The following is a 27,508-nucleotide window of genomic DNA, read 5'->3' on the forward strand; positions in this document are numbered from 1 at the left end:
TGTTTCTCTAAAATCTTCTACCACTTCAAACCCAAGGAGCTCTCCAGAGAGCTGGGCACGTTCATTTGTTTCACTCAATGAACGCTCTGGCATTTTAGCTTTTGTTTTGCAACGAGACACTTGGAGACTCCAAGTGTTGAAATATAGGGGGGAAAAAAAGGGCAATTAGTTCAAATCATGTTGAATGAATGTCTGCTCCTGAACTAATATTTGCTCATCATCCCAAACACAGAAGGAAAAAACAAACAAACAATCAAAACAACCCACCACCACCAAGAAAAAAAGCCCAGCAACCACCAAGCTGAGGGCTGTGCGAAGCAGCAGCAGCGGTAATTGAAGGTTAGGAGAAGCTCTCAAAGGCAAGCTGAGCTCCCTGAAAGCAGCCCTGCTCTTCCCTTTGGAGAGATTAGTCAAAGGCATTGTAATAAAAGCTGTATGGAGAGGGAATAGCGGTGGGTAGATGAGCAGGAAAGGCTCTGCAGGGAAGGAGGTGTTTCCAGAAATGGAGAGGCGACCAGCATCAAATAGAAATTACAGCTCGGCTCTTTGGGGCTCTGCACAATGAATGCGGGGTCTCTGCCACCAGTCAGCTGCTGAGGCTGCTTGGAAATAGCTGCTTAATGGGGAGCATTTTTTAAAAGATTTTTTAAAAGTATTCCAGACACTGGTGCTTAGGGGCAGCAACATGTGAGCAGGGCCAGGCAGGAGCTCACGTTTCTCTGAGGGACTGCATGTACCCTCTTCTTGAAAGCAGCTGGTGCTGCTGCTAGGAATGGGAAACCGACATGAAAAGTCCCTGCTTAGTCGTAACCTAATCTTTCCAGGGGTAGCGTGATAACTCTGCGTGAGCTTCTTCGTTGTGTTTTGCAATCATTTGTGTGCACATCTGCACGAGTTGGCTTGCAGAGCCTCTGGCTGCCCCACAGCACCAGGCGCTTGCGATCTCCTCTTGCCTCATGCGATATGAAGGTGTGCATCTCACCTTCACCTCTCTGGGGGCAGCAGGGCCCTTTCCAGCATGCTGTGGAGGTGACCTGTGGCCATTTTTCAACGTGGGAGGGCTGCACCCAGAAGATGCTCCTTGTGACTGCTGGGCTGCAGCTCCACAGCTCAGCGTGCGCTGCTCATTGCTCCCTGGCTTGGCTTTGCTTTAGGGTCTTTCAGAGTGAAAGGCATGAAATGCAAATGTAATATCTTGTTATTACACTGGCAAATCCTGAGGCCTTGGCTTAATTGCTAATACAGCCCCTGATGGGCAGAGTAGATTGTTGCTTTATTATTAATATTGCTTTGAAATCAGCTAGGCTACAGGAGTACAAGTGTTGCTCAGAGATGTGAGAGATGGTGACTGAGTCAAAAAAAAAAAAAAAAAAAAAGGAAAAGACTTGCAAAAATGCCTCGCTTCTTATTGCCATCTATTCTTCCCCATGTGCGCCGGTATCTCAGCTCCTCTGTTACCCCACGGCCAAGAACACAAGGGGAAGTCTTGGTGCTGGGGCAGGGTAAAGGAATTCTTCTCTTGGGTAGAAACAAGTCCTGGGGTCTCTCCTCCAGTGGGTGTCTGGATGTAGGAAGAAGTGCTGCTGTTCCTCCTGGGGGTTCCCAGGGACATCACAGGGAACTTTTCCTTTCCAAGGTAGGTCCCATTTCACTGCCTGCACCCCAGCTGCTGGCTGGGACTGCTGAGCTCTGCTGTGCTGGGGGACATGTCATGACAGCAGGGTGACAAACCAGGGGATGGCCACAGGGTCCCCCCCGCGTCTCGGTGCTGCAGATCACATCCCTGCTTTGATTTCTGAATCGAGCCTGCGTGCTGCCTTTTACTCCTGGCCCCGAGCGCAGGATGTGCCCTGCGCCTTGTCCCTGCGGGGGCTAAGCCGTGAGGAGGAGGCTTAGCCTCCCATACCTGTGGTTGAGGAAGCGGAGGAGTTTTTCCAGCTCAGGCCACAGAAGTTCACGTGTTAAGTTGCAGCAGTCCCAGCTTCAAGCCCAGCTGCTGCCGATCCACCCAGGGGTACGAGCGTTGCATCAGTCAGCGACAAGCCACTGGCCTACAGCAGGCAAAGCCCACGCCAACAGACAGACAGAAAGAGCCTGAGGGGCTGAATTTTAGAGCTATTAAATGATTAAATGCAAAAAAAAAAATGTTAATTTAACATCGCGGTTGTGATTTTACGCACCCGAGAGCCTGGAAATTGAGAGCTCTGCTTCTCACACAGGGATCGTAACTTGGCACTGCGCAGATTGTACAGTATGTAAAATTAGACCGGAGAAATAGTAAATATGCTGCAGGGACCAATACTGTCTTGGCAGAAGGAGGATGGACTGAGTGGGACCCAACAGGTCTTTTACGCCTCTGACTTCCATAATTCTGTGCTAATAATAACAAAATCTTGCCCGATGCCTGATGCTAACCTGCAGCCCTGAGCGGGGCGATGCGGGAGCAGGGCTGTGCTGCTGTGCTTGGAGGGAGGTTGTTGTTTGAGGATGGTGAGCACTGGCCAGAAGTGATGGGGAGGAAGGCAGCTCATGGTGCAGGGCTCCTGACATCTCTATCTGCCTCTGCCCCCTCCCCACGCCCGGTAGATGCGGGCATCTTGGCGCTGTTGCGGAACCACAATGGGCTTTTCTTGTGTTTATGGCTGTGATTTGGGCACCTAATTCCAAATCTTATTGATTTACTCCTAAATGGTGCTGAAAAGCCTGATCTAAGCACTCTTTTGTGGCCTAAGTTATTTGTCCTGTCGGCATGAAAAAGCAGGAGCAGAAAACAAGCCCGTAATTCACCCACAGTCACCTGGCAGCGAAGGGCGAGTGTGGCTTGGAGGATATCAGGGGGATTTTTCCACCATGTGCTTGCTCTGGTTACTGCCATTCATCTCCCTCTGGCCCTTGAACACCTTCCTTTCCTTGCCATCCACCCCATGTGTTGGGGCAGCTGCAGTGTAGATACAGGGGGCTGGAGGAGTTGCTGCTTCGCCAGGTGACTGCTCTAACTCAGGACAAGTCATCTCAGGGGGCACAGCTTTGCAGGAAAGCCAAATCTGCAAGGACAAGTCCAGCCTTAGGATGAAAATGGAGTCATAGCTCAGCCTGTCCGAGCAAGGAGGGTGTTTGGAATCCTAGGGAATGGGAATTTTTGGACCAGAAAAGCTAAGACATCCAAGGGAAGCTCTTACCAAGACCTCCTGCAGGAAAACAGATGAGTGCATGAGCTCAGGTCCCTTCCTGGGATGAGAGACCAAAGTCTCCTAGGAGAAAACAAAACAAAGCAAAACAAAACAAAACAAAACAAAACAACAAGGTCACCAGCTCAACAGCATCCAGGCTTCCCATCCCTGCTCCAGGGCATATGGGCTCAGCAGGACAGAAGAGCAGGAGCAGCAGCAGCTCATCTTCTGGTTCTGTGCGTGGCAACACAAGACCATCGGTGCTAGAGAGGTGCAATCATTGCAGATGGGTACACGAGCCTTCGCAGTCTTGGCAGAGCTCAGTCCCAGGCTTGCTGGTCCCTTGTGGCCAGGAACAAGTTGGTGTTGGGACAGCATGCTGCTGTACAGCCCCTGCTGCTTCCAGTGTGAGCTGGGCATGGTGGCAGGTGGGGACACGAGGTGGCCCTGGTAGAGAGCCCTCCTGCGAGGGGCAGTGCCTGTGACATGCTCTGGGCTGGTGTGGTCGGGCAGGTCGGGAGATGCTGCTTCCCAGCAAAACCAGTCTCTGGTCTCCGTCCTGCTGTTTCCAGCTGGGCTTAGTGCTGGGTTTTCTCCCTGGCAAGGTGCTTGCTGCCCGGCTGGGTTTTGGGGCGAGCAGGCTCCTGCCACCACAGAGCAGTAGTGGGATGTTGTGCTGGGTGTGCAGCTGGAGGAGAGCTCCCCTGAGGGCCAGATGGCTGCGCCACCCCTTGTGGAAGGACATTTTGTGGTCACGTCCAGGCCGAGGGAAGAGGCTTGCCTGTCCCCGGAGCTGGCCAGGAGCCGGCCATGGTGGAGAGGGAAAGTGCATCCTCTGCAGTGCCCCTGAAGCAAACTGAGATCTGCTTCCAGGCTATCGTGGAGTGATTGAGTACAAGTCCTTTAGCACCCATCTGTTATCTCTTAATTAAAGTTTCTTGCTAATTATTTTTTCTTGTCAAGAAAGCAAAGCTGCTGACTCCAGGGATTTACCAAAGCAGAGCAAACAAACGTGGGCTCCGCTTGCTGCAATTCTTCATTAATGGACAAAATTAACTTGGAACGGTCCATATCTTTGGCTACATCGATGACACTTAATTATGCCTGTTTCCTTACAAAGATGTATTTAGTTTTAAATCACTTGTGGAAGAACTGCCTCCTTAAGCATGAAATTCCTTCTTCTGGAAGGGAAGGTTTCTGCTGGCAACGAAAGCTGTGCAAGAGACCAAGCTGCACTGGAGGGAATGGATGTGAGGAGATCAAGGATGGGGTGCACTTCAGGAAGATGGTGTAGGGAACCCCTTCCCAGTGCTAGAGGCTGTTTCATCTCAAGAAGGGCAACCCCCAGGACCATGAAGCTACAGCTGGGAGCAGAGCCACCAGCACCCCTTGAGCAGGGTCAGTGATGCCCAAGCTGGCCAGCCTGGGTGCTGGAGCACGAGAGAAGCTACAGGATTGTGCTACTTCCCCGGGAGACCCACATCCAAAGGCCAAAGGTCAGAACATCTCGCTGATCCCATTGGATCTCATTACAGGTCTCATTTACAGTGGGAAGTTGCAGGGTGTGAGACCTCGCTGCTCCATCTGCTTGGAGAGCTCTCGGCGTACCCCCGGCACTGTGTAAATATTAAATGTATAATTTATGAATGCATACACAGAGATCTAATTAGCTGCTCAGATTATTACTCATGGCCAAGCACACAGCTCTGGGCGAGAGGTACGTAGGCTAGTGGGGTGATACAGATACCTCAGGACAGATTCCTGCTGCAGAAGTGCTCCGTGTCCCATGGAGGAGAGGGGGATATATCCCTTCTCGCTGCCTCAGTTTCCCCACCTGCAAGGGCAGAGACAGGCCACATGTCCTGCAGATGAGAAGAGTGCAAGAGGGTGCAGAGGACTTGCGTCCATCCCCAAAAATGCTTTGGTGTCTTCCTTTTGCTCACTCTGTGCTTACACCAGCTGCAGCCCCATGGTATGTTTGGGCAGAGGCCTGTGAGTGGGAGCAGTTGTTCCAGTCTGCAAATCACTGGGATGGTTTTGGCCCCCATGAGTGCTTGCAAGGGGCTGGCTTGGGATGGACCCTGGCACAAGGAGCCCCACCAGGGTGCTGGGGGGGTGGGAGCTGCCAAGGCTTCAGTGGTGCTGCCCTTGCAGTCCCTCTGCAGGTCAAGAAACATTAAGAAGGGAAACGAGGAGGAAGTTTCAGCTGAGGAGCTACAGCTGGGCAAGCTGGATTTGGGAAGCATTAAATGCATTTCCGTGGGAAAGGCTCTAGTTGCCCTCACCTGTCCCCACCCAAAAGCACTGCTGGTATCTGCAGCTCAGGGCAGGCAAAGAGAGGTGACGCAGGGAGGCCAGCGGGGTGCCACACATCCACGTGGCTAGATGTGACATGGGGACCTGGCTCAGCCCCAGTGTGAGGGTCATTAAACCCATCTAGGGGAAACGTCTGCTCCAACACTGTGCTTTGGGTTTCTCCTTTGTCAGGAGCCTGAAGTCATTGCCCTGGGAAAGACTATTGCTTTCAAAGACCTGTCTTCCAGGAATGGCTCCCTCCGTCCTTCTGGGTGCGTGCCAGCGTGTTTGTGCTGTGTTTGAGGACCAACAGGAAATAATTCAAGGTGCCATTTCCCCCATCCCAGCCTAGCCCTGCTGTTCCCAGCTACAGGCAAGCCCTCAGCTGCAGTTCTGAGAAGCAGAGCTGGGCACCCCAGAGCTTTCCCCTGCCCCAATCCTTCCCTGCATCACTGCAGTGAGCATTTCTCCACGCAATGCTGGGTGATGCTGCATCTCCACGGTCTCTGCCCAGCAGGTGTGAGGGCAGGAAGGTCAATGGCCTTACAGGAACCAGCAGGAAAGGGCAGGGAAAAATCTTTACTTTATGCAAAGGAAGAAATTAGAGCAGAACTGGAGTAAGATGCTGGGATCCATGCTTTAGGTCTGTTATCTATATGGATCCATCTGCCCGTCTGCCTAGTCATCTGTCAATCCATCCATCTGCCCAGCCATTTGAACAGCCAACAATCCCCCCTCCCCTGCTGCCATTCATTGATCCTTCCCTTCCTCCCTCCCTCCCTCCCTCTACACACCCACCCACCCATCCATCCCTCCATCCATCTGTCCATCCGTCCCTCCATCCACATACACAGCCAGCCAGCCTGCTGCTTATATGTTAGTCCTCCATCCTCTTACATCGTTCTGTATCCTCGCATACACTCATCCATCCATCCACTTGCACAGTCATCCATCCTTTCTTCTTCATACACTTCCCCCTGTCCCAGCTGTGCCCAGCCAGCCAGCTATCCATCTGTCTGCAGGCACACACACTCGTTCATCTCTCCACTCATCCATCTTCCACACTTCCACCAATCTGCCCATTTATCTGGACCCGATCCAGTTGCCCCTCCTCACAGACTCCTCAGCTGGGATGCTCTTCCTTCTTTCTGCCTGTCAGTGGATGCAGTAAGCTCTTTTAAGACGTTCAAAACACTTCTAGCTGGTGTCTGAGATGATCCTGAGACATCTCACCAGCATCTTACTAACTACAGCCCATTTCCCCTACTGTTCTCAGCATCCCCTTCCCAGCAAGGACAGCATCCCCAGAGATATCATTTCCCTATCAGAAGTATCCTGACATGCAGCTGCTTGCTGTGGGTCTTCAGGAGGAATCTCTTAGGGCCAGCTTCATCCCAGGGCACTCTCCTTTGCAGATGGGCTCAGGCTGTGGACTTTCATCTAAGGTGCAGGCATGGCTGGATCATACCGTACTGTGTAGCCCTTGCTCCCAGCTCCCAGCAGGACCCAGGAGCTGGTATCTAGAGGGAGAGAAAAGAGCAGGACGGGCACAGGGATGCCTTTCTTATCTCTCCCCACTGTTGGCTTGCTGGGGCAGCTCAGTGTTTTACCACCCTGAGTGGAGTCTTCTGCGGTGGATTTGTTTAATCATTCTTTTCACCAAAATTTGGACAGCCACAGTAACTGAGGGATGTGGGTTTCTGTAATGTCATCACACGTTGTGCAAAAGAAACACTTTCTTTTCCTTGTTTTCATTTGCTGCCCCTTAATTGTTTTCTTAGGAGAAAGAAAAAGCAGTCCTTCTCTATTCATCCTCTCTGTGTCATTCAGGGTTATTTAGGTGTCTGTTTAGGTATTATTTAGGTCTCCAACCAGTTGTCTCTTCGTGGGGATGAAGAGATTGAGTCTGCCATGCCATCCCTTACACAGGGGCTGTTTCTGACCTTTGCTCTTCCATGTTTCCTTCCTCTGCTGATTTTTCAGCTGAACTGTACTCTTAATTGCACGGGCATAGCATTGTGTGCAGCTTGTAGAGTCCAGTACTTTCTGTTTTGTTCTCAAGCCCTTGCTTAATAATTCGTATCATTGGGTTTGCATTTTTGACTGCCACTGAGCGAATGTTTTCAGGGAATTGAGTGTGACACTCCAAGATGTGTTTCCATGGAGGCTGCAGCTAATTTGGAGCCATGACCGCAGGGACAGCAAGGCAAACAAGCCCTTCGTCACCCCATGTGTCCCTGTGTGTTTATCGATACAAAGCTGGTCTGTACCGTGACACCCTTCTGTAACACTTTTGCCCTCAGCTTTAATTTTGCTGCCCTAACAGCCTCGGCTGCCTCCTCTCACTGCCATGCCCCCCTCTTCCACATGAGTTACAGCATGCTGGGCAGCTCTGGCCCAGCCCTGATCTCTGTCAAACCTCACCGGTGACGTCTTCCTCTGCCAAGGCTGACCGCCTCTTCTCACCTTTGGTCTCCTGACCTTTAGCTGCTATAAATCCCTGCGAGGACTCTCCTTGTTTTTCAGGGCTGCTTGGTTTCCTTGGGAGCCTTTATTGAGGCACCTTGTCAAAAGCATTTTGGAAACCTGGGAGTGTTTTGAGAATCAAACACCCCTCGCCTGTGCACAAAGGCTTGATGAAGCCTTGAAGGAGATGCTCACCCCCTGCTCACGCCCTGTCCTGCTTCACCCTGCACCATGCACACACACGTACGGTTTTATTCTTGCTGCACGCAGCTCAGCACAGCCCATGTAGCAACACGGGAAAGATTCAATTGCCAAGCATCATTAATGAATGTCAGCTCGAACTCCTGTCCAGAAACCTGAGAAAATTCAATTAGGCAGCTGGTGCCCAATGAGCTGTACTGCCCCACTCGCGAGATGCTAAATCAAACAGCTCAGCAAGGCATCATGTTATTGTAGCAAGAGAAGAAAAACCAAGCAGGGAGATAAACAGCATAGCGTGCACCAAGCAGCTGCCCCTTTCCAAAGTGTGGCTCAGGTAGGCTGCGATCCTCCCACCTCATTTCCTAGGCAGGGAGCTGCAAGGGCATCTGCCCACTTCCCACCTCCGCTAGTAAATAACTAAAGTTTGCTGGTAACAGGTCCTGGGGCTCTGTCAACTCTCTCCCCAGGGAATTTGTGATGTGTGTGTTTGATTTGCCTCCTGCAGCGAGCCTTGTGGATGCAGGAGTGGCAATGACTTGGTGGCATGAGCAGCAGGCTGTGCTGTGGGGCATTTGGCTGGTGAGCCATACGTGTGGCCCTGGTGTGTCTCCTCCAAGGTAAAGGTCGGGGGAAAGCATCCTATGAGACAGATGTGGTCCGTGATCTGTTCTAAGGTGACAATAAACCATTGTCAGGGTCAGGAGGAGAACGTGGGCTTTCCTGACCATCGTGGCTGTCCATGCCTCGGTCCTTCCCTCTCTTGCTGTGCAAGTTATGGTAAGATCCTATTTCCAAGGCAGCCCTGGGGTCTTCATCCTGCCCACGGGGCTCCGAGCTCACCTCCTTTTCTCTTCTCCCTCCTCCACAGACAGCCACATCCAGTATGAGCGGGTAGGCGCGGACGTGACCATGAAGTGTGGCTCCATGGACTGGGATGCGGCCGTGACCTGGACGGCCAACGGCACCGACATCGACGACTCCCACCTGAACGGCTCGTACCTGATCCTGAAGAACGTGGACCTGACGCAGAGCGGCCAGTACTCCTGCTACGAGGGCTCCTCCTGGCACCTCAAGTACCAGACCTACCTGAGGGTGGGAAGTGAGTACCCTGGTGTGTGACATTATGGGGATGGGGGGACAGAGTCATGCTGTTTCTTGAGCCAGAGCAGGCTGCCCGTGACATATAAATCCCAGCAGCGGGATTCTGGAATCAGCCCCCTCTGCCCCAAACTTTGAGTCAAAGCTGGTAATTATGTCCCTGGAACAATTTAGGAAGGGATGTTGCTTCTCCGGCCAGACCATGGTGCAGCAGGAGGGGCACAGGTTGCAGGTAGAAAGGATCAGGGTTGAGCCCTTTTTTAGGGCAGCCAGGGAGGAAGAGTGCTGGCCGTGGTTACTGCAGTGTGTTTTTATCAGAGAAACAGCCAAAAAGCGGTGGAAGCTGCTGTGTGTTTGCAGGAGAGCCCATGCACGGCTGCGGTGGAGGCCAGCTGCACGTTTTGCAGGATTTTGCTTATCTTAAGTGAGAGATGTGCTGATTCACAGGTCTTGTTGTGGGAGATAAGAGCTGTGCTATATTTCACACCACCCTGATAGCTGATAGCAGCTGTGTGTTTTGTGGGCTGCTGTGTTTGTACAGCTGAGAGCAACTGTGGGTTTTGCACTCGTAACTGAGAGCTGGGGGTGCCAGGAGCTGGGTGGTGAGCTGGGGTTGCCACGGAGGATGCTGCGAGGCACTAGCCAGGAGCCCCCCAGGGAAGTGCTGGCCATCCCCAGGTCCCCATTTCTCTGCTCTCTGTCTCACCTTCAGCACCTTACAGGTGCATTTCTATCATAGCAGGGTCAGGCAGAAGGGCTGTGTAAGCCTGCGATGCTGCAGGGCATCAATCTCATGGTACTAGATTCTGCTGGGAGGGATGATGGCATGTGGGCCAAGGGGAAGAGGTGCTGGACGAAGCTGGAAATCAAGGAGAAAAGCAGGCGAGGGTGGAGTGGGCTGCGTAGGGCAGGAGGATGGAGGAGGCAGCAGGGTTGGGAGTATGGCAATGAATGGTGTGTGGCTGGTAAGTGTGTGGTCAGAGACCCCTTGGCCGTTTTATCAGGGCAAAGCTGGCCACGGGTGCAAACACCTTGCAAAACGAGCAGGGGCTGCAGCCCAGATCTGGAGGAAATGAAGGGAAGGGGGGGGGGGTCTGTGGTCTCCAGCCATCTCCTCTGCAGCTGTGGCATCGCCGTGACTTCGCAATGGCTCTTGCCTCTGCTAAACACCTCGCTTATAGCAATCCCTGTCAATCCGCTTGGGGACCCGTGGGAATTGCTTGGCGTTAGAGCCAAAATCCCACTGATTTCCTATTGCTGTGTGTTCCTGGCCAGTGCCTGCTCCCAGCCCCGCCAGGCACTGAGCAGCCGAGGGGCAGGCTCGGACACCACGGGGGCTGCAAGCAATAAATAAATAAGTGAGTGCCCGGTGTTGATAATGCAATTAATTATGCAAGGAACTAATCAGGTGAGATGCTTTTAGTGGTAATTAATTTAATTACCTGGATTTTAATTTAATGTTCTCTGTGAGGTTTCTTTTTGCAGCACTGCTGCTGCCCCTGGCTCCTGCCCTCTCCCTGCACTTCCCTGCCTCTCCGGGGGTGGTTGATACCCCGAGGTGAGCGGGATGCTGTGGAGGGGTGGGTTTGGGAGCATCCCTGGTGGGAGGTTTGCAGCATCCAGTGGCAGCTGGTGGCAGTGGGGATGTTTGCCGTGTTCGGCTGGGCACGGGTGAGCGTGTACGAAGGCTGCAGGGGAGAACCCGTGGTTTGAGGATCTTGGACTCGTTTCATTTAAATTGGGCAGAAAGTTAAGTGAAAACAGGCCTGTGGCTGCACTTTCCTGTCTCAGCAGGGCAAAGCAGCAAAATGAGAAGACGGAAGGGTTGGGGGCTGCGTGCAAAGAGGTCTCGCTAAATAAAAAGCACTACCTGGAGCGTGCATCCCGAGTGAGGCAGGGAGGACGGGGACAGGGACAGACAATCATAAGGAGCCATCGGAGAGCCGAGGAGGAGCAGGAGAGGTGTCAGTTAGCAAAGCAAGCTCTGTCTCGGGGTTCAGAGAGCGCAGGGATGAAGGAAGAACTGCCAGGAGTCAAGCTGAGTGAGACCTTACAAAGGAAACTCAAGCAGGGTTAGCAGTATGTGTAAAGAGAAAGCAAGGAGAGAAGAGCTGAGCTGTGCAGCCAGGCTGGAGGGGAGATGAAATGTAACGGAGGCAGCCCCCAGTCCTGGATGAGCCCCTCCAGGTCTAACTGGTGATACTGGGGGCGATGGAGGAGGATAAAACCTGAAGGTGACCCTCTGCCGTGCAAGCAAACTCAAAGTGCTGAAGTCCACCTCATCCCCAGGTAAGGAGATCTTAGTTCATTAGCCAGGCTTGTTAGCGACTGAGTGGTCACTGGTGGTACCCAGGAATGTGGGGAGAGGCAGCGTGTCTCCTGTTCTTGAGAAAAAGAAAAATCCCAATCAGACAGCCTGACCCCACTGCGCCCCGCAGTGCTCTCAGAAGAAAGAACAATTAAAGATGTGGAGACAAATGGAAAATGGGAGAAAATATAACGGGAACTTGCCAGTGATATATCACACCAGATTAACCTGATAGCTCTCTTTGATAAGGGAACTGATTTTCTAGGTCCAGAAATGTGGTCGATGTAATCTGTCTTGACTTCAGTGAAGTATTTGCTATGATGCCACATGGGAAATTATGAGTTAAACCAGAGAAAATGTGGATTAGTATGGGAGTTGGAACACGGCTTAGGAAATGGCTAAAGGGGATCAGATTGTGCTGAAAGGGGAGCTGCTGGGAGGGATGGGGGAGCTCCGGCATGAGGTTCAGACCGCTCTGCGATGTGCTTTCCACAGTGGCTCTGGCCCAGGAGGAGGGAGCCCGGGTGGGACATGCCAGTAGCTGAGGGGTGACCCTGGGGTTTCTGGGGTGGGGGTTTCATAATGGAAGGGTTGGGATGCAGCACAACAGGGCAAAAGGCACAAAATGCGTGAAGGTGGCTCATGGATGCACTTCAACAGGCAGGCAGAAGGACATGAGGGGCTCAGATGGTCCTCAGGGGAGCTTCTGATGCTCAGGTCCAAATCATGGGGGATGTGACCAGGAGCTCAGCAGCACCCAGGAGAGTGTGTGTGGCCAGGGGTAGCCGATCTGTCCCGTTCCCTGTAGAGAAGGGGACACTGGAACACAGCAGTGGGGACAGCGAACATCCAGGGATGGGATGGCTCGGGGATGGAGAGCCCACCTGGGAGAGGAGGAAAAGCCCACAGGCGTGCTTGTCCCCAGGAGTCCCAGGTCACCCATCGCCTGCGTACAAAGCACCCTGGCACAAAATGCCCGGGGACACTTCTGCAGGGCAATCTGTTCCAGAGGGCTTCAAGCAGCCATGCGTTGCTCTGAAACCTGTTCTCAAGTGCTGTGGCAGCTGAACATGGGGTGAACCATAAGAGGGCAACCAGAATGCACCGTGCATATCTCCAGCGGATTGTCCACCCCATAGCCTGGAGCACGGGGGCTGTCCGAGCGTGGCCAGAAGCAGCAGGCGATGGGGCCGGGGGTTTTGCATGCCTGGGCTGAGCTCCGGGCACAGGGCTCCCGGCTGCCCCGAGTGCCGCGGCTCGACGTTTGGAAACGCGCGGCCCGAGGGCCTGGGGATGGATGTAACAAAGACGTTGGGAAATAATGTGCTCTTGAGGTTTGGCACACGGCTCCGTGCATTACAGAATGTTATAAAAATACTGCTAATGGGCCAGAGAGGAGTGGAAACGCGCGGCGGAGAGGCTGCCAGAAGCCGGAGAGCGCACATGGGAGCGGGGAGGCCTTGTGTGCAAGCAGGGGAGGGAGGCAGCCAGCCGGGCGGGCGTCCGTCTTTCCGCTCCCATCCCTTTCTAACCTGCTTATCTTCATCCTCTGCCCGCCCACCTCCTGGCATTTGCACCTCTTCTCTTGCCCCTCTGCCCTGTGCTGGGATGCCCGGGTACTGCCAGCTGTGCTGCTTGCCCCATTGCTGCCAAATCCCTGGTGGCAGGGATGCAAGTAGGGATGCGGGCAGCGGGATGGGGATGCACGGCCAGGTGCCACCCTAAATGCTGCCCACGGTGGTGGGAGGTGGGCTGGCAGTGGGCAAGCAGGGTCCGGGCTGGCCTCCTTCCTCCTGTGTCTGTCACTGCAGCGGCTGGCGAGAGAAAGGGAAAAAACATGCGGTTTGACGGAAAACGACATGGAAAAACAACCAAATTAACAGAAAAACAAACAAAGCAAAACCAGAGGGGGGGCAAGAGGGGGAAGGGGCAAAGCAACAGGAACCACATGTGAACAGGGAGGCCGGGAGAGCCCGAGTGTGTTCTCTGGCCTGATTAGCAAGCGATCAAACATCGGCCACTAATAAATAATCAGAGCCTCCCTTTTCTCTGCCTTAGAAGTCCCTTTCCTCCCAGCTGGGCTCCAGCTGCGACCGGGGGGTTGGACTGCAGTTCACATCTTTTTTTTTTTTTTAAATAGCTTCTTTTTTTTTTTTTTTTTCTTTTTCACCCATCCAAACTGAAGAAACAAAGAAGGTAACAAGCTCACAATTTAAGACATTCAGCTATGGCTCCCCAGCCAGCTGCAGGCCAGAGCACCAGGCAGGTGTGAGCATCCCATGATGCGAGGCGGCTGTCTGTCTAGAGTCCTCCTTGGGTTGATTTGGTGTGAAAAATTGCACGTGGGCAATGCTTACGTGCTGGTTTGGAAGGACAGAGGTTGGGCTGCCCAAGCAGCCAGCAGTGAGGGTGCATGTGCCCAGCAGCAGTGCATCGGCAGGCTTCCCCGGTGCTCCTGCTGCTGGTGGGGATGCTGAAGACAAAGAGTGGGCCTGGGCTAAGTGTGTGCAGAGACTTTCTTGCTCATGTCCAGCAATCTGTGACGCAGGGATTGTTTTTTTTAAAACCTTTCTGATGGATTTTTCCCCCATGAACTTAGCCAATCCTTTCCTGCGGCCATGTAAACTGAGGCTATTTCGAGAGCAGCAAGTTAAACATGATGGCGGCAGTTCCCGGGCACCGGGGCCAGCTGGCAGCAGCAGCACTCTCCCCTAGGATCCATCCCTCTCGCCCTCCAAACCAGCCACCCGCATCCCTTCTGCCCCTTGGGAACAGCCCTGTGCAAAGTCACCCTCTCAGCTGTGCCCAGGAAGCATCTGGAGCAGAAATACATGAAACTGGACCAAAACCGTGCTGGGGATGGTGCTAATAAATTAAAGTGTGTGGCTGCTGATGTTCCAGCATCACGAGGTGCACCCCAAAGCTGTCAGGTTTATTGCTGTGGACTTTTCCCTGGGTACCTGCGGCACCAGAGGATGCACAAGTGGAGTGACCCTGGGGAGGATCCTCATGGGCAACCATCATCCACAGCTCCCCAGAGAGCCCTGGGCAAGGGATCATCAGACAGGGTTGACTGAGTTGCAGGAGTGTCTCGTTAATTGAAATCCAGCTTTATTTCATGGGTCATGCAGGCTCTCTGCATGCCGCCTTGCCACGCTGAGGTTTGTTGGCGGCTAGGGAAACTCAGTGGATGAACTTTGTTGCCCGTGCCCTGATTTCGGGTCTTGGCCTGGCTGGGAGCTGGAAAGGCATGCTGGGTAATGATATGCAAATTGCCATCCCAGCTTTTTAAGGAGCAGGCCAAAAAAACCCCACCAAAAAGCCCAACCATGCTCCCAAATGCAATTAGTCCTAATCGAATTAGGAGCCGGAGTAGAAAAACAAACACGTTTGAAGGCGGCAGGCAACCTCTCTGCTGTGGCCCCGTGGGAAAGGCTGGGCGAAACCGTGCCTGCTGGCCGTGGGTGCACACACACACTTGCACGCTCGCACCCACGCGTGCACGCATCCACACCCCGCTGCCTTCCTCCCGTCCTTCCCCTCGCTGGGCTCGGCAGCCTGCCCAGCTGCAGCATAGCAGAGTGATGCTTCCTTGGCTCGCCGCGTAAAATATGATAATCTGGGGCAGCCGGTGTCAGAAACAATAAAAATATCCCCTCTCCCATCCTTGCGGCCCCCCTGCGCACATGGGGGAGCTGGGGGCGGTGGGGCTCGGCACGAGCGGAGCGGCACGTGGCATTTATTAGGTGTCGGTGCGTGGGCTCGCAGTGCCCTGGGGCAGAGCACAGCCAGGAGGTGCTGGGGCCAGTGTGTCCCCGGGGCCTGAAGGGACCTGGCCCCGTGCTTGGACTGCAGTGACCGATGAGCTCATGGCCGGCTGGCTGCCCCGGAGAGCTGTGCCCTCAGCCGGAGTCACGGCAGGAGCAGCCCGTGGCATGAGGGCAGCGAGAAGCCGGTGCTTCTCCTGGGACCTCGTAGCGCTGGGTCATATTGCTGGAGTCCAGAAACCGGCTTTGGATATTTCTCTGCCCATTTCTGATCCTAACCTGCTTGTCCCCCCCAACACCCCTTTCTCCTGGGATGCGGTGGGAGGAGAAGAGGAGGAAGGGCTCTGTGGCTCAGCAGCGTGCAGGGACACCCGCCCTGTCCTCTCATGACACAAGCACTGAATGCTGCACGCAGCGTGGTCTCAGCATGCCATCATCCCGTGTAGGAAGGATGGCAGTGCAGCCTCCTTGTCTCTTCCGAGGTTTGTTTATCCTTGTTAAGATGACAAAAACAGCCTAGTAATTAACAAAGCCCAAGGCCAGTCTAAACAGCTTCCCACAGCCCCTGCTCCCCAGTGCCAGGAATTAGCGACGCGCGGTGCGGCAGGGCTGAAGCATCCCGACGCCTTGGCCAGGGGACAGCAGCTGCGGGCTGGGGACATACGTGCCGGGGGGGGCACGCATTAGAGGCACAAGGCTCTGCTTATGCTGGACTCCGTGCCGGGAAGGATTTAATCTCGGCTGCTCCTAAGTGCCCCTTGTCAAAATATTTAGTGCGAGCTTCCTGCTGCCTGCCCGTGGTGGGTCCCCAGGTGGTGATGGAGGGGAGGGACAGGGGCACAGCCACCTCCTGTCCCCACAGCCACAGGGTATGGCTGCACAGACCTGGGTGGTGGTGGGCATCCACCAGGGGATGTCCCCAGGGGCACAAAGACCCCATGGTGGGGACCCTCTGCCTTTCCCACGGCCCCATCCCTCCTGCTTGGCAGGAGAAGGGATAACCATGCTACCGAGCCATACCCAAAGGAGGAAAGGTGGCATTAAATCCTCATTTTTCCCAACTCCCAGTGCTTCTCCATGCCTCTCCAGATTTTCCGGTGGCAGCTAGGAACCCAGGTAGGGCCCGGGCACATGGAGGGGTCCCAGCCGAGACCCCGCAGGGGCTCAGGGCAGGCACAGGCAGCACCCAGTGTACTTCAGCGTGGAAGACATTGTCATTAGCTATGGTTTCCCGAGCTGGTGAGTCTGCTGTAAATAATTTAAAAGACTAAATGTGTGCTAACAGCAGGTCCGTGTGGTCAGGGAGGGGAGGAGAGGAGAGGGAAGAGAGTCTTGGGTCTGGAAAGCAGAGAAGAGAGTAAAGTGAGATTATTTTCCTCCCGCTAGCAAGATGGGGTGGTGTCTCCCCCCAGGAAAAGGAGTCAGAGGGTTCCCATGCCCGATGGATCCCTTCTCTCCCAATCCCCTCTCGAGCTGTCAGCATCGGTACCAGAGGCAACTGCAGGACAATTTCCAGTTGCTCTTGCTCCAAGCACTTTAATGCTGTTTAAACAATTACGCAGTTGATAAATTTTGACAAGAAGAGATAGAAATAGCCTGGGAGAGCCACGCAGTAGAAATGCTCTAAACAGATGTCCCTTTTCTCCCCCTCCTCTGCTCCCTGGGGGTCTTTATCGCTTGCTGCCAACTAAACAAGACAGTGTTCGCTTGAGTTGGGACGGTGCGGGTGGGGGGAGCAGAATGCCTTATTAAAATGGTTTATGATACTGTCCCTGGGGTGACGGCTGCTTGTTTTCTCTCCAGAATGGTCTCCTCTGCACCGACAGGAGCTGTGCACAGCCTGCCGAGCGCGGGATGTGGATAACATTGTGCTGTTTGTCCCTCTCCCCTCTGGCACACTGGGTACCAGATTGGCAGCCTGGCAGCGAGTGGTGCAGGGGCCATTAGTCCCATCCCAGAGATGGGAGTACAAATGTGACAAAGTGACCACAAAACCAGGGCTAGACAGGAGTCAGGTCTGTGGGGGAAGCTTGGTTTACACAGCTGAGCTCAGGTGTGTAGGGAGAGGAGAGGGATGCTGCTGGCTCTCTCCAAAGGCCAGGAGATTGCTCAGCTGTGCCACCAACACAGGTCTGTGCCAGGAAACTACGAGGAGCCTGAGCTGAGCCCTTGGTGCAGTCTTGCTCACTGCAGCTGAAGTTGCAGCTCGTGTCAGGCTGCCTTGGCAGAGCACTCCTGACCCTGCCTATTTTCCTTGCTCCAGCCTGTGCACAAGCACACAGCATCCCACGTGTGCACAGCACTAGGCATGGCCCCTGGGAATGAGGACAGGGAGAGGTGGTGATGTCCATCAGAGCAGATTGGGCAGTGCTGTTCTAGGTCTCAGGGCACCCTCCTTCCTTCAGGAAGGCTGGCTGTGTACCGTGTATCCTAGAATGCATGTCTACACGTGGCCATGATGCTCCAGCTCAGTTGTGTGCAATGTCCACGGGAATGTGCTTGCCTCCAGTGCAGGATTTGCCTCCATCTTGAGTTCAGATGCCAGCCACTCACCCCTCCATCCCTGACTTCCCTGAGTCTCCAGCCAGGTGCAATCACCCAGCGAAACCCGCTGTCACATTTCCAGGGGATGCTCTGCACAGCGCCAGCACAGGCACAGCCGCAAGAAGCCCTGAGAGGGGTGGCCTCCAGCTCATGGGGAGGGTGGCACGAGGGTCCCAGGGGCAGGGGCTGGCCCCCTTTCAAGGCACTATGGAGTGTGTGGGTGGTGTTCGTGCTGGCCTGGCTCCCTGCAGGAGGGAGCCCACCGGGGCTCTCAGCACAGCTGCTGGTCTGCTGCTCTCGCACAGAGGCAGGTCTCCAAATCATCTGCAGCTCCAGCCTGCACGGGCTCCAACACAAACAGCCCGGGCACAGGTGCATGGGGTTTCCTCCAGCTTTGCTTTGGAGCAAAGCCCCACACGGGGCTCCCCAGCCTGCCCAAGGCGAGCACCTGCAGCGAGCAGAGAGCACTGGGGCAGGGTGCACACTGCCGGAATCTGATCCACATTTCATCCCCCTGCACCACCACAGCTTTTTTTCCCCAAGGAAAATGCAGTGTGCTGGCAGAAAGGGGGATTCCCTGCTGGGGTTAGATGCACCGAAGTGGGGCGAGCTGCCCTGTGTTGCCTCTGCTGTGTCTGCAGCAGGGAGACAGAACCGCACACATGGGGAGGGAGAATTTTCTGTCCCTCCAGTTGACCTACTGTATTGGACAAAAATGGTGAAATAAAGTCCCAGATCATGTCCCTGCACTATTCCTGGAGAAGAGAGCATGGAGGGAGGTAGCAGGTCCCATGACCCCCACTGCTATTCACATTACTGTGAAGCAAGTGGGAAAACACTGCTGGTTTGGGTTATAGGGGACTGTGCAAGAGCATGGGGCTGCTCCTTGCTGCAAGTACCAGTGGAGACACGTGGCCATGTTTGCAAAGCAGACATGCCATGCTTGCACACCAACAGTCCCATCACCTCCAGGGTCATGGGAAAGGAAGCAGCGCTTGCCTTTTTTTTTGTCTGAAAAGGCAGCATTTGTGGGAGTGATTTGGGGGCTTCTTCACTGGCATTAAAAAGCCCACAAGCTGCTGTGATACGTAGTCTGCCCAGGTGTAACTTCCCTGCTTTCCCTTCCTTTGCCTCCCCAACTCCTGCTGCCTGGGCTTCAGGGGCAAACGGAGCAGCTTCCCAGGCTGATGGGTTTGGGAGGACTGTGCAGCCACACACCCCAGGGCTTAATTAGGAGGAAAAAAAGCAAAAATGCATAGGGCAAGGAAGATACCTCCTTTGTGAGAGTACTAGGGTGGATGCAGCCCAAACTGTGAGCTTGCACTGGGACAGATTGGGCAGAAAGACTGGTCTGGGGCTCCATTTGGAGCTAAGGTTGAGCCAGCTCTACCAAATGCTGCATATGTCCAAGGAGGAGGCTATTTTACCTCATTGCAGATCAGATCCAGGACATTATTGCAGTCCTTTGCAATCACACTAGATGATCTTTGAAGGTCCCTTCCGACTGAACTATTTTATCCCATTCTAATCTGTTACGGGATGAGTAATTTGAGAAGGACTTTGGAAAATGAGAGAAAGTGCAGAAAGATGCAGAGGGAGCAGGGGGAACTACCATAAGGAGGAAGACTTAAAATAGTCTGCTCAGTGGCTTCAGAAGGAGCTGGAAACAAGCCCTGACTCCGGCTGGTAATTGCCTCCAACCGGAGAAGACACTGGGTGCTAAACTAGCAAGCAAAGCCGTAACTAGAGCCAATGACTGGAAGCTGAGCGCAGCCACGTTCAAATTAGAAATGAAGCTCATATTTTTAATAGAAAAAATGATTAAGCATCGGAACAAACTGCCAAAAGCAGTGGTGGCTCCGCTGCTGCTTGTTATCTGCAGAGCAAGGCTGGCTGCCTCTCTGAAAGATGTCTCAGTCAAACACGAGTTATTGGGCTCAGTGGAGGGGTAACGGTGGGATGTAATGGCCTGTGCAACCCAGGAGGTCAGGTGAGATGAACTAATTTTCTCCTGTGGCCTTCAAGCCTGTGAGTTAAGGAAGCTGCATGTCCCTGTCTTGCAGATTTAGCTTCACGGCCACTGTTTCTCTCGTCGGTGCCCCGATAATGTGACTCTGGGGTTTGGTGGTGCAGCGCTGGGTTTTGGGACATTTGGAGGATGCTGCGCTCCCAGGCATGGGATGGGGCTGAGATGATGCCCCAGGTGAACAGTGCCCTCTGAGATGGAGGGTGCCTCTCCGAAGGAGGAGCTGACAGAGAGCTTTAGATGAGGAGCTGGACGGAGATAATGTGCCATCAGGCGGCGCTGGGAGGAAGCCGGGAGCGGCTCCCCGCGAAGCTCTGCCTCCTGCGTGCAGACAGGAGCTTGGCACAGCGTGCCCAGACGCACTTACCTCCCGGAACGGCTGGGCACAGCCTCCTGCCCCCCCCAGGGGGAGCTGCCTCCCTCCCAGCTGGGATCCAGGCAGCACACAGTGCGCGGTGAGCCCGGGGAGCTGCTGTGCCAGCGGCACCGCCTGGAGCCCCGGCGTTTCCAGTACCCCAACTTGGTGTAAACCTGGAGGTGCAGGGGGGCATCACGAAGGTGTAGGGTGAGATTGGGTTATTTGTCTGTTCTTCAAGCCCTCTGGCCCCTCCAAGAGGGAGAAGAGCCGTGCGTTACCCAGAAGAAGCCATGCACCCTGCCGCACTGCATCCTTGTGCAAAGCCGTGGAGGTGGTGCAGGGAGATGCAGCCCAAGGCAGAAGGGTTTAGTCCAGGGCAGCAAATTGAATCAGGATGCCCCCTGATTCAGCTGGGAATGTGAGGGGACCAGGCTGGCATTGATTGTGGGTGTCTCATTGCCCCAGGAGCTTGCACAAGGTGGGCAGTGTGGTGGGGACACGAGAGGAGGCGGATGCAGCCTGCTGCCGAGCATCTTTTCCCCTGGAAGGAAATGAAATCTGCAGGCAGGCGATGCGGGTGTAGCACTGGCAGCAGGAGCTGGCTCTCCTCTGGCTGGGAGGGGGCCGAGCCCTGGTCACCTCCCTCTCTGCAGCGCTCCCTGCTTTGCATGAAAGAGGCGCTTTGATTGCTGACATCTGTAGACAATCAGATAAGAATTAGAGTTATTCCTCTCGGCATAAATGGTATTTCTAATCTCATAATCCCTTAATATTGTTCTCACCAGGATGTGACCACTGCTAATCCCTGAGAGTTTGTTCTCGGGCAAGTTTCAGCAAGGCCAGGGAGGTGTGTGGAGGGGGGCTTGGCCGCCTTCCCCCAGCCCCGAGGAGCCCCCCCGGGTTACGCAGCAGGCAGGGAAGTGCTGGCCTGGCTGCAGACCCTCCTGCCAGCCGGGGATCTGAGTCTGGGATTGAGAAGACCATGCAGGGCTCCCAGACTGCATGCCTCTGTGGTGCTGCTGGGGTGCTCTGATGTGGTTTTGCCACTTGGCTGCTTTCTGAAAGCGGAGGCTGATCCCCGAGGAGCAGCCTGGGGTCTCCGTTTATCTGCTGGAGAGGTGCAACAAGGGCAGCATCCTCCTGCGGCAGGATTGCAAAGGCCAAGGCCCCCGGTCAGCTGGGGGAGGGAAGTGCTTTGTAAGGATGCCGAGCTGCGTTTGTCCCTCATTTTGCATCCTCCCTGCACTAGAGATGGGACAGCCAGGTGGGTTGCTCCTTGCCTCCCATCCTGATGTTGTGCCCACATCCAGCAACACACCGTGGCCTTCCTCTTGGCCACCTCGCAGGCACGGTGGAGGTGGGAAAGGAGCTGGAAACTGCACACCGTGTGCCCACCACAGGCAAGGACCGGTGTTTCCCTTACCCCCGCTGCATCCATCCTTCCCCAGCACACCACGTATGCCAAGCACAGCCCTGTGCTGGGGTTGTAGCCACATTCCCAGTGGGTCAGAGGGTTGAGGGGGAGGCTTTGTACAAGAGCCCACCTTCCCTGGAAAGCACCGTCCCCTCCATGTCCCTCTCCCAGCATCCCACCGGCTGTGTTTGAGCGGGGTGCAGGGTACCGACATCCCTCCTGCTGTCAGGCTGAAACCTGTCCGTCACTCCCTCGCAGCCCCGAGCGGTGTGTTACTATAGCTACGTTTCCCCGAGCTCAGATCTCTGCGGGGCTGAGGTCTCGCTGTCATTTCTGCACGGCTGGAGGGAAAGGAGAGGGCTTAGCCTCGAGGTCAGGTGTTGCAGACAGTGCCACAGTGATGCTGTGATTGTAGACTCAGGTACAGTGATGCAACTTGTCTGGGAGTCCCTCAATAGCTTGCAAACACCAAAACTCTGCAAGAGCCCCAGGAATAGAGCTGTGGCTGGTGTTGGCTTGCAGTAAACTAGCATAACTCAGCCTGATGCATTTCCCTTCTGCTCTCTGAAAGCTGATAAGGAGCTGGTGGGCACCCTCGTTGCACTGAAATGATAATTTTAGGGGAGGGATTCTTGAAGGTTTTGCCCTCAGGGCCAAAGAGGGAATGAATGGGTTTTGTAGTTCACTGGCAACTTTGGGAAATGCTCTAGAAGTCAGAGTCAGCTGAGAATTTTGGGTGAATCAGGAAGTTAGAGACTTAAGTACTTGGTTTCAAGGTTTCAATTGTTTTATTCTTGTTTGAAGAGATTTGTGTTTTATGGAAATCAAAGGGAGCTCCTAAAGGGAAAGTCCTGGAAACTTGGCCCTTCACTTAAAATCACCAGGAGCACAAACAATGCTGCTGTTGTGCTTCTGTTGGAAGTGAGCAAAGTGCAGAGCAGACACGAGCGTGTGAGACCCTTTGGTGTGGCTGGATCCGGGGCGTTCCCTGCGGCAGGGTGTGGGGAGAGCAGTTTGCTCCATTCCCTTTGGGGTGTCCCCTGGGCTGCAAGTGGGCAGTGCAGGAGCTGGGCAGGAGATGGGTGGGTGAATGAATTCCCTCCTGGGCACCCTGGCATGGCACAGAGCTGCCAGGGCAGGGCCGGGGCTTACCAAGCCCCAAGACACGAGAGGTGAGAAGGGGAGGGGTGAATGCATCTCCTGGTGCCAGGACCACCATCTCTGCCCCTGCCTGTCGTTGCTCCTTCTTCATCCCATGCTAGGACAATGCACCCGCCCTCCCCGGGATATCCCTCTCTGCAGGGCCACCACCCTGCTGTGCCTTTGCCCTGTGCCACCTTCTGTGCAGCGAGCCCTGAGGGCAGGTAAGCAGCTAAGATTCACATCCCAGCCCAGCCTGGGGGAAAGCTTTGTCCCCAGACTGTGCTGGCATCCTGAAGGATGTCACAGGGCATTGCATTTGTGGTCAGAGGGCTGTGACAGCATCCCTTTATTTGGTGACCTCCAGAAGCAGAGTGTGCCTGGGCTGAGCAAGCAGAGACAGCGAGGCAGCAGTCCCACCGAAACTTCTTTTCAGGGCAGTGGGGAAAAATTTTGGTCTCGATGTTCCCCACAGCAGCTGTTGGTATGTGTCTGCTGAGCCGGGGACCCGCTCACCCCGTCCGGCCATGCCTCGCTGGCTTATCATTTCCAATCCTATCAGAAACAAAACTGCTGCTGCTTAATGCTTCATTACAGGCTGTTATGAGTCTCCTGCACTGCCCAAGAGAGCAGCAAGGAGGGCTCTGACTCTATTTAATAACTGTTTCATGGTTCCTAATTGACAGATAAAAACGCTACTAACTCGGTTTCATCAAACATAATCTATGGGCAGGAGCGGCGCTGCCCTTCTGGAGGCCGGGTGGCAGTGTGAGTTTGGATCCATTATTTTGACATGGGAAATCCATAACGTGCTGATGTGCCACAGCGATGACGGGTTTATGCCTCGCTTTTTCCTCTGTTGGTTTTGGCTTTGACCACGCTGGGGGAAGCCAGTGCTGCAGGCTTTGGGGGGGCTGGAGCCGGGGGCTGTGCCCAGCATCATGCCTTTGCACCATGTCCCAGGGACATGGGGCTGCGTGCCATTTCTCCCAGCAGGTCCCCAGCCCCAGGACTGTCCCCCTGAGGCTGTCACACTGAGCCGTGCTTGTACCGGGGAAGGAGCTGCCAAACCTTCCAGCTCTGATAGGAGAGCAGCCTCACTTGCTCAGATGAACGAGGAAGGGATTTATTCTTGTAAATTCAGAGATGTCGGGAAAACAGGATGTTTCTCCAGCGCTGCATGTTTAGCAGAAGCTCATCAGCTCTGGGGGATTTACCCTGCTCCTTTGTGCTGACTCGGGTGACCAAGTGACCCAGACTCCTTCCATGCTCTGCGATGAGGAATGCCAGACAGAGAAACCTCTGCTCTCCTCAGAGGGGCACACGTGATCGCACAGCCAAAAATGCAGGTCTAGGATGTGCCAATAGTAACGAGAAGGGTTGCAGAGGTGTGGTTCAAAAGCCACGCATCCTACCGAAAACCTGCTACTCACAGAAAACACTTGGGGGTGTGCTGCTGGAGGAGTGGCAGGTCTCTCAGGTCGAGGGGTTATATGGACGTTTGGGGTCAGAGATCAGTAACCACAATCAGGGCCAGGCCATCGGCCGCACCAAGATGCAAGGAAAAAGCTTCACCATCAGATGTTTTAGTTGTGCTTGGGAAGCTCTCACCTTCCCCATGGGGTCTCCCTACCCAGCAAAACCTCCAAAAGCAGGGGATGGATGGAGAGGGGCAGCTGTGGAGAAGCATCCAGAGCCCGTAGCCCTTTGCAGAGCAAGGCAAATCTGACTGCAGCTGAAGTCATCCTGGGAGAGGAGAGAGGTTATTGGTAGCGAGTGCTTCAGGGATAACAGGGAAGATATTGATTTAAATAAAAATCACTGGAACGGCAGCTCTAACAGGACCCTGTGGGTCGCTTGGAGGAGAATCAGCGGCAGCAGAGCTGCAAGGCTGGCATACTTGGAGCATTTCCTAGCTGCAAATACCGTGCTGGAGAGAGGCAGGATTGGTGCCTGCAGGCCAGGAGCAGGGATGGGGATGGGGACTGGGATGCAGGCACTGCACCAGGGTGTGTGCCGCACACCAGGATTCCTGAAGAGCATCACAGTGAGGTTAGAGGCCCGACCTGCGGTCACAAGCCGGCCCGTTTCCAGCACTGCCGGGAGCTGTGGAGCCGGGAGATGGATGTCTGTGATCTCAGCAAGCAGCGGGGCCACGGTGGAGGTCGGATTCCCATGATGTGAGTCAGCCACATTCCTCCCTAGGGTCACTGAATAGCGCGGGCTTCGGTGGCCTCTGCTGCCTCCAGCCTCGGTGCTTGCCGTGATTAACTACGCTGAGGATGCTCGATTTGGTGGATAAAGCAAAGGCTATGGGGCTCCAGCCGGCTGGGAACAGCTTCAGCTGCTCATCCATGGGAAAGGGGAAGAGTGGTTTCTTGGCCACCCCTCGTACCAGGAGTCCCTTTATCAACGGGGTGTGAAGGGCTGATGAAATGCTACCAGCTATCTCGGCAGACAGATAATCCATGGCTATGGATTTGTTGTTAGAGAGGCCTGCAGGCCTGCGCAGCTCCCTGTAGCCATTTGTAACTCTCGTGCTGTCGTATGGCCGGCTGCAACACCAACTGCTCTCGTGATACGGGGTCATGTCGTATCATGCTAGCAGTGGAAGGGGGCACGATGCGGGATAATAACCAAGCCATCGAGATAAAATGAGTCTCAACACATAATAGATTTTCCTCTCTGCTCAGAGGATCTTTCTGCTTGAAGGCTGTGTGTGTTTTTCTCTAAATGAGTGTTTTCTCCCAGTCACTCTGCATAGAAATCTGGCATTTTGCAGGGGTAGCCACCTGTGCCCTTCAGCTTTCCCATCAAATGCAATGGGCAGACCATCTGCAGGAGCTGCAGCACAGCCATAACAAGGTCACTTAGCAATACCAGACCTCTGTCACCCAGCAAACTCTTGGTCAGGGGGACTTAAAACACCTGGAACAGCTCCCTCTGCAAGGACATAACCTCCTCGGGGCCGGCCAGCAGCCTGGCGCCTGTACCGAGCAGCCTGCATCGCGTGCAAGGCTCGCCAGGACCGATCGGGCTTCACCGCAGTGGGTGAGCAGAGATCCTGCTTCAGCCGGGGTCCTGCCCACGCGGTTGTCCCAGGAGGATTGCAGAGCTGGGAAGATGGGCAAATCCGCCCCCCCCCCCAGCAGCTTGCTATAGCTGCAAATTTTGCCCCTACTAGGAGTGGGCAAACCGCAGGAGCTGTGGCTGGGAGGTGCCTGGTGCTTCGTGCAGGGTTTCTGCTCCACGGTACCACAGCCTCCACTTGCATTCAGATTCCACACAGGGTTTTACATCCCCATAAATGACATGCGTTTTTTTCTTCCCAAGTAAAACAACCCTCTTGCAGGTATGGTGCTGCCTGTGCAGCACTGGGGGTGTTTTGCAGCCTTGCAAAGGAGGCTCCAGTGCTCCGCAGACACCTTGAGGTGCACGTTTCAACTTCAAAAGCCCCAGATGGGAAAAGAACAACAGAGATACTGCACAAGCAGCCAAAACTCATCTGTCTGGGGCTGCACAAGGCATGCTGTCTGTGAGTCCCAGCAGACAGTACCATGAGCCTGGTGTCAGACAGCATCTGCGGCAGGGATGTGGGTATTACCAGCACTCTTAGGGGCCGGTTACTCTCCAGCCAAATCTGTTGGATTCAGGTTTCAACTAATCCACCTCATTTCCATGTTTGTTTTAATCTCCCAGCAGAAGTGAAACCATCGGCTGCTTTGACTAGCTCCTCCTTGCCTGGAATTAAATGTCTAGCTCCTAAAAAACTGGTTGTCCTGGGCTAGCTTGTCCCAGGGAGTGACCCAAATGTCCTCACACCTTTGCAGGGGCAGGTGTGTACATCTCCAGCATGGGATGTTAAGGAGGCAAGGGGGTCTGCTGCTACCAGATGCTCTCCTGCATAGCCCGGGCACGTCACAGAAAAGCAGCAGAGCAGCTATGAGAACACTCAGCCCTGATTTATAGACTTCAGTGGCAGGGAATCCACCAGAGCCTTTAGTGAGATCCTCCAGGTTTTAATTACCCATATGTCAGAAATGTTTGCCTTTTCCTTGGTTGAATCTGCGAAGCTTTGGACAGAGGATCAGGAGAGCTGGGTCAAGCAGCACTTTCCATCCACAGTGCTGCCTTTGCACATCACGCCCACCCTGGGTGATGAAGGCATTAATGAGCATTGTATTTGCAAAGTTAAGGGGCTTTCTAGTGCAAGTGCGCTGGTTGCTCTCCCTGTACATCCATAAAAATGCTGCAGACAGCTGTGTTCTCTGGAGAGGAGCAACTGGAATGCCACCTGGTGATCTGCCCCCCTGAGGTGCCTGTCTCTCCCCATTGAGCACAGCAAGAGCAGAGACAACCTGCTTGGCCCAGCCACCTCTCTACCAGGTGCTTAAAGGTGGATAAAGGCAACCCTGAGAGCATCAGTGCTTCGGAGAGGTGAATCCATCCCAGCTCTCCATGCCAAGCCTCTCTCCCAGGCTTGGCTGCCCTCTGATCCCTCCCAGAGTGGGACTTGGGGAGGGCAGGATCTGCCCGGCACTTGGGGTAAAGGCACCAGGAGGGGGTCACTGGATCTGAGAAGCAGCATGAGCTGGTGGATGGCTGAGCAGAAACAGGTTCTGGGCCAAAAATGCTCAAAATGGGTTTATTTCATTAAAGCTGTGCAGGGAAATGGGCTCTGCAACTGCAACGTGCCATCAGCGGGGTCCCGGTGATTGCCT

The 27,508-nt window shown here is 54.4% G+C and overlaps 1 protein-coding gene across 3 annotated transcripts in view; it reads left to right on the forward strand.

Annotated features, from left to right (window-relative positions):
- CNTFR (ciliary neurotrophic factor receptor) overlaps positions 1 to 27,508 on the forward strand; it is a 177,500-nt gene that overhangs the window by 116,330 nt on the left and 33,662 nt on the right. For all 3 annotated transcript variants that reach the window (XM_040540225.1, XM_040540226.1, XM_040540227.1), the window contains one exon: positions 9,001 to 9,231. In XM_040540225.1, the coding sequence (XP_040396159.1) occupies positions 9,001 to 9,231 (231 nt within the window). The remainder of the gene's footprint in view (positions 1 to 9,000; positions 9,232 to 27,508) is intronic.

Source organism: Cygnus olor, chromosome Z (genome assembly GCF_009769625.2).
Source record: "Cygnus olor isolate bCygOlo1 chromosome Z, bCygOlo1.pri.v2, whole genome shotgun sequence".
NCBI classification, from domain to species: Eukaryota; Metazoa; Chordata; class Aves; order Anseriformes; family Anatidae; genus Cygnus; species Cygnus olor.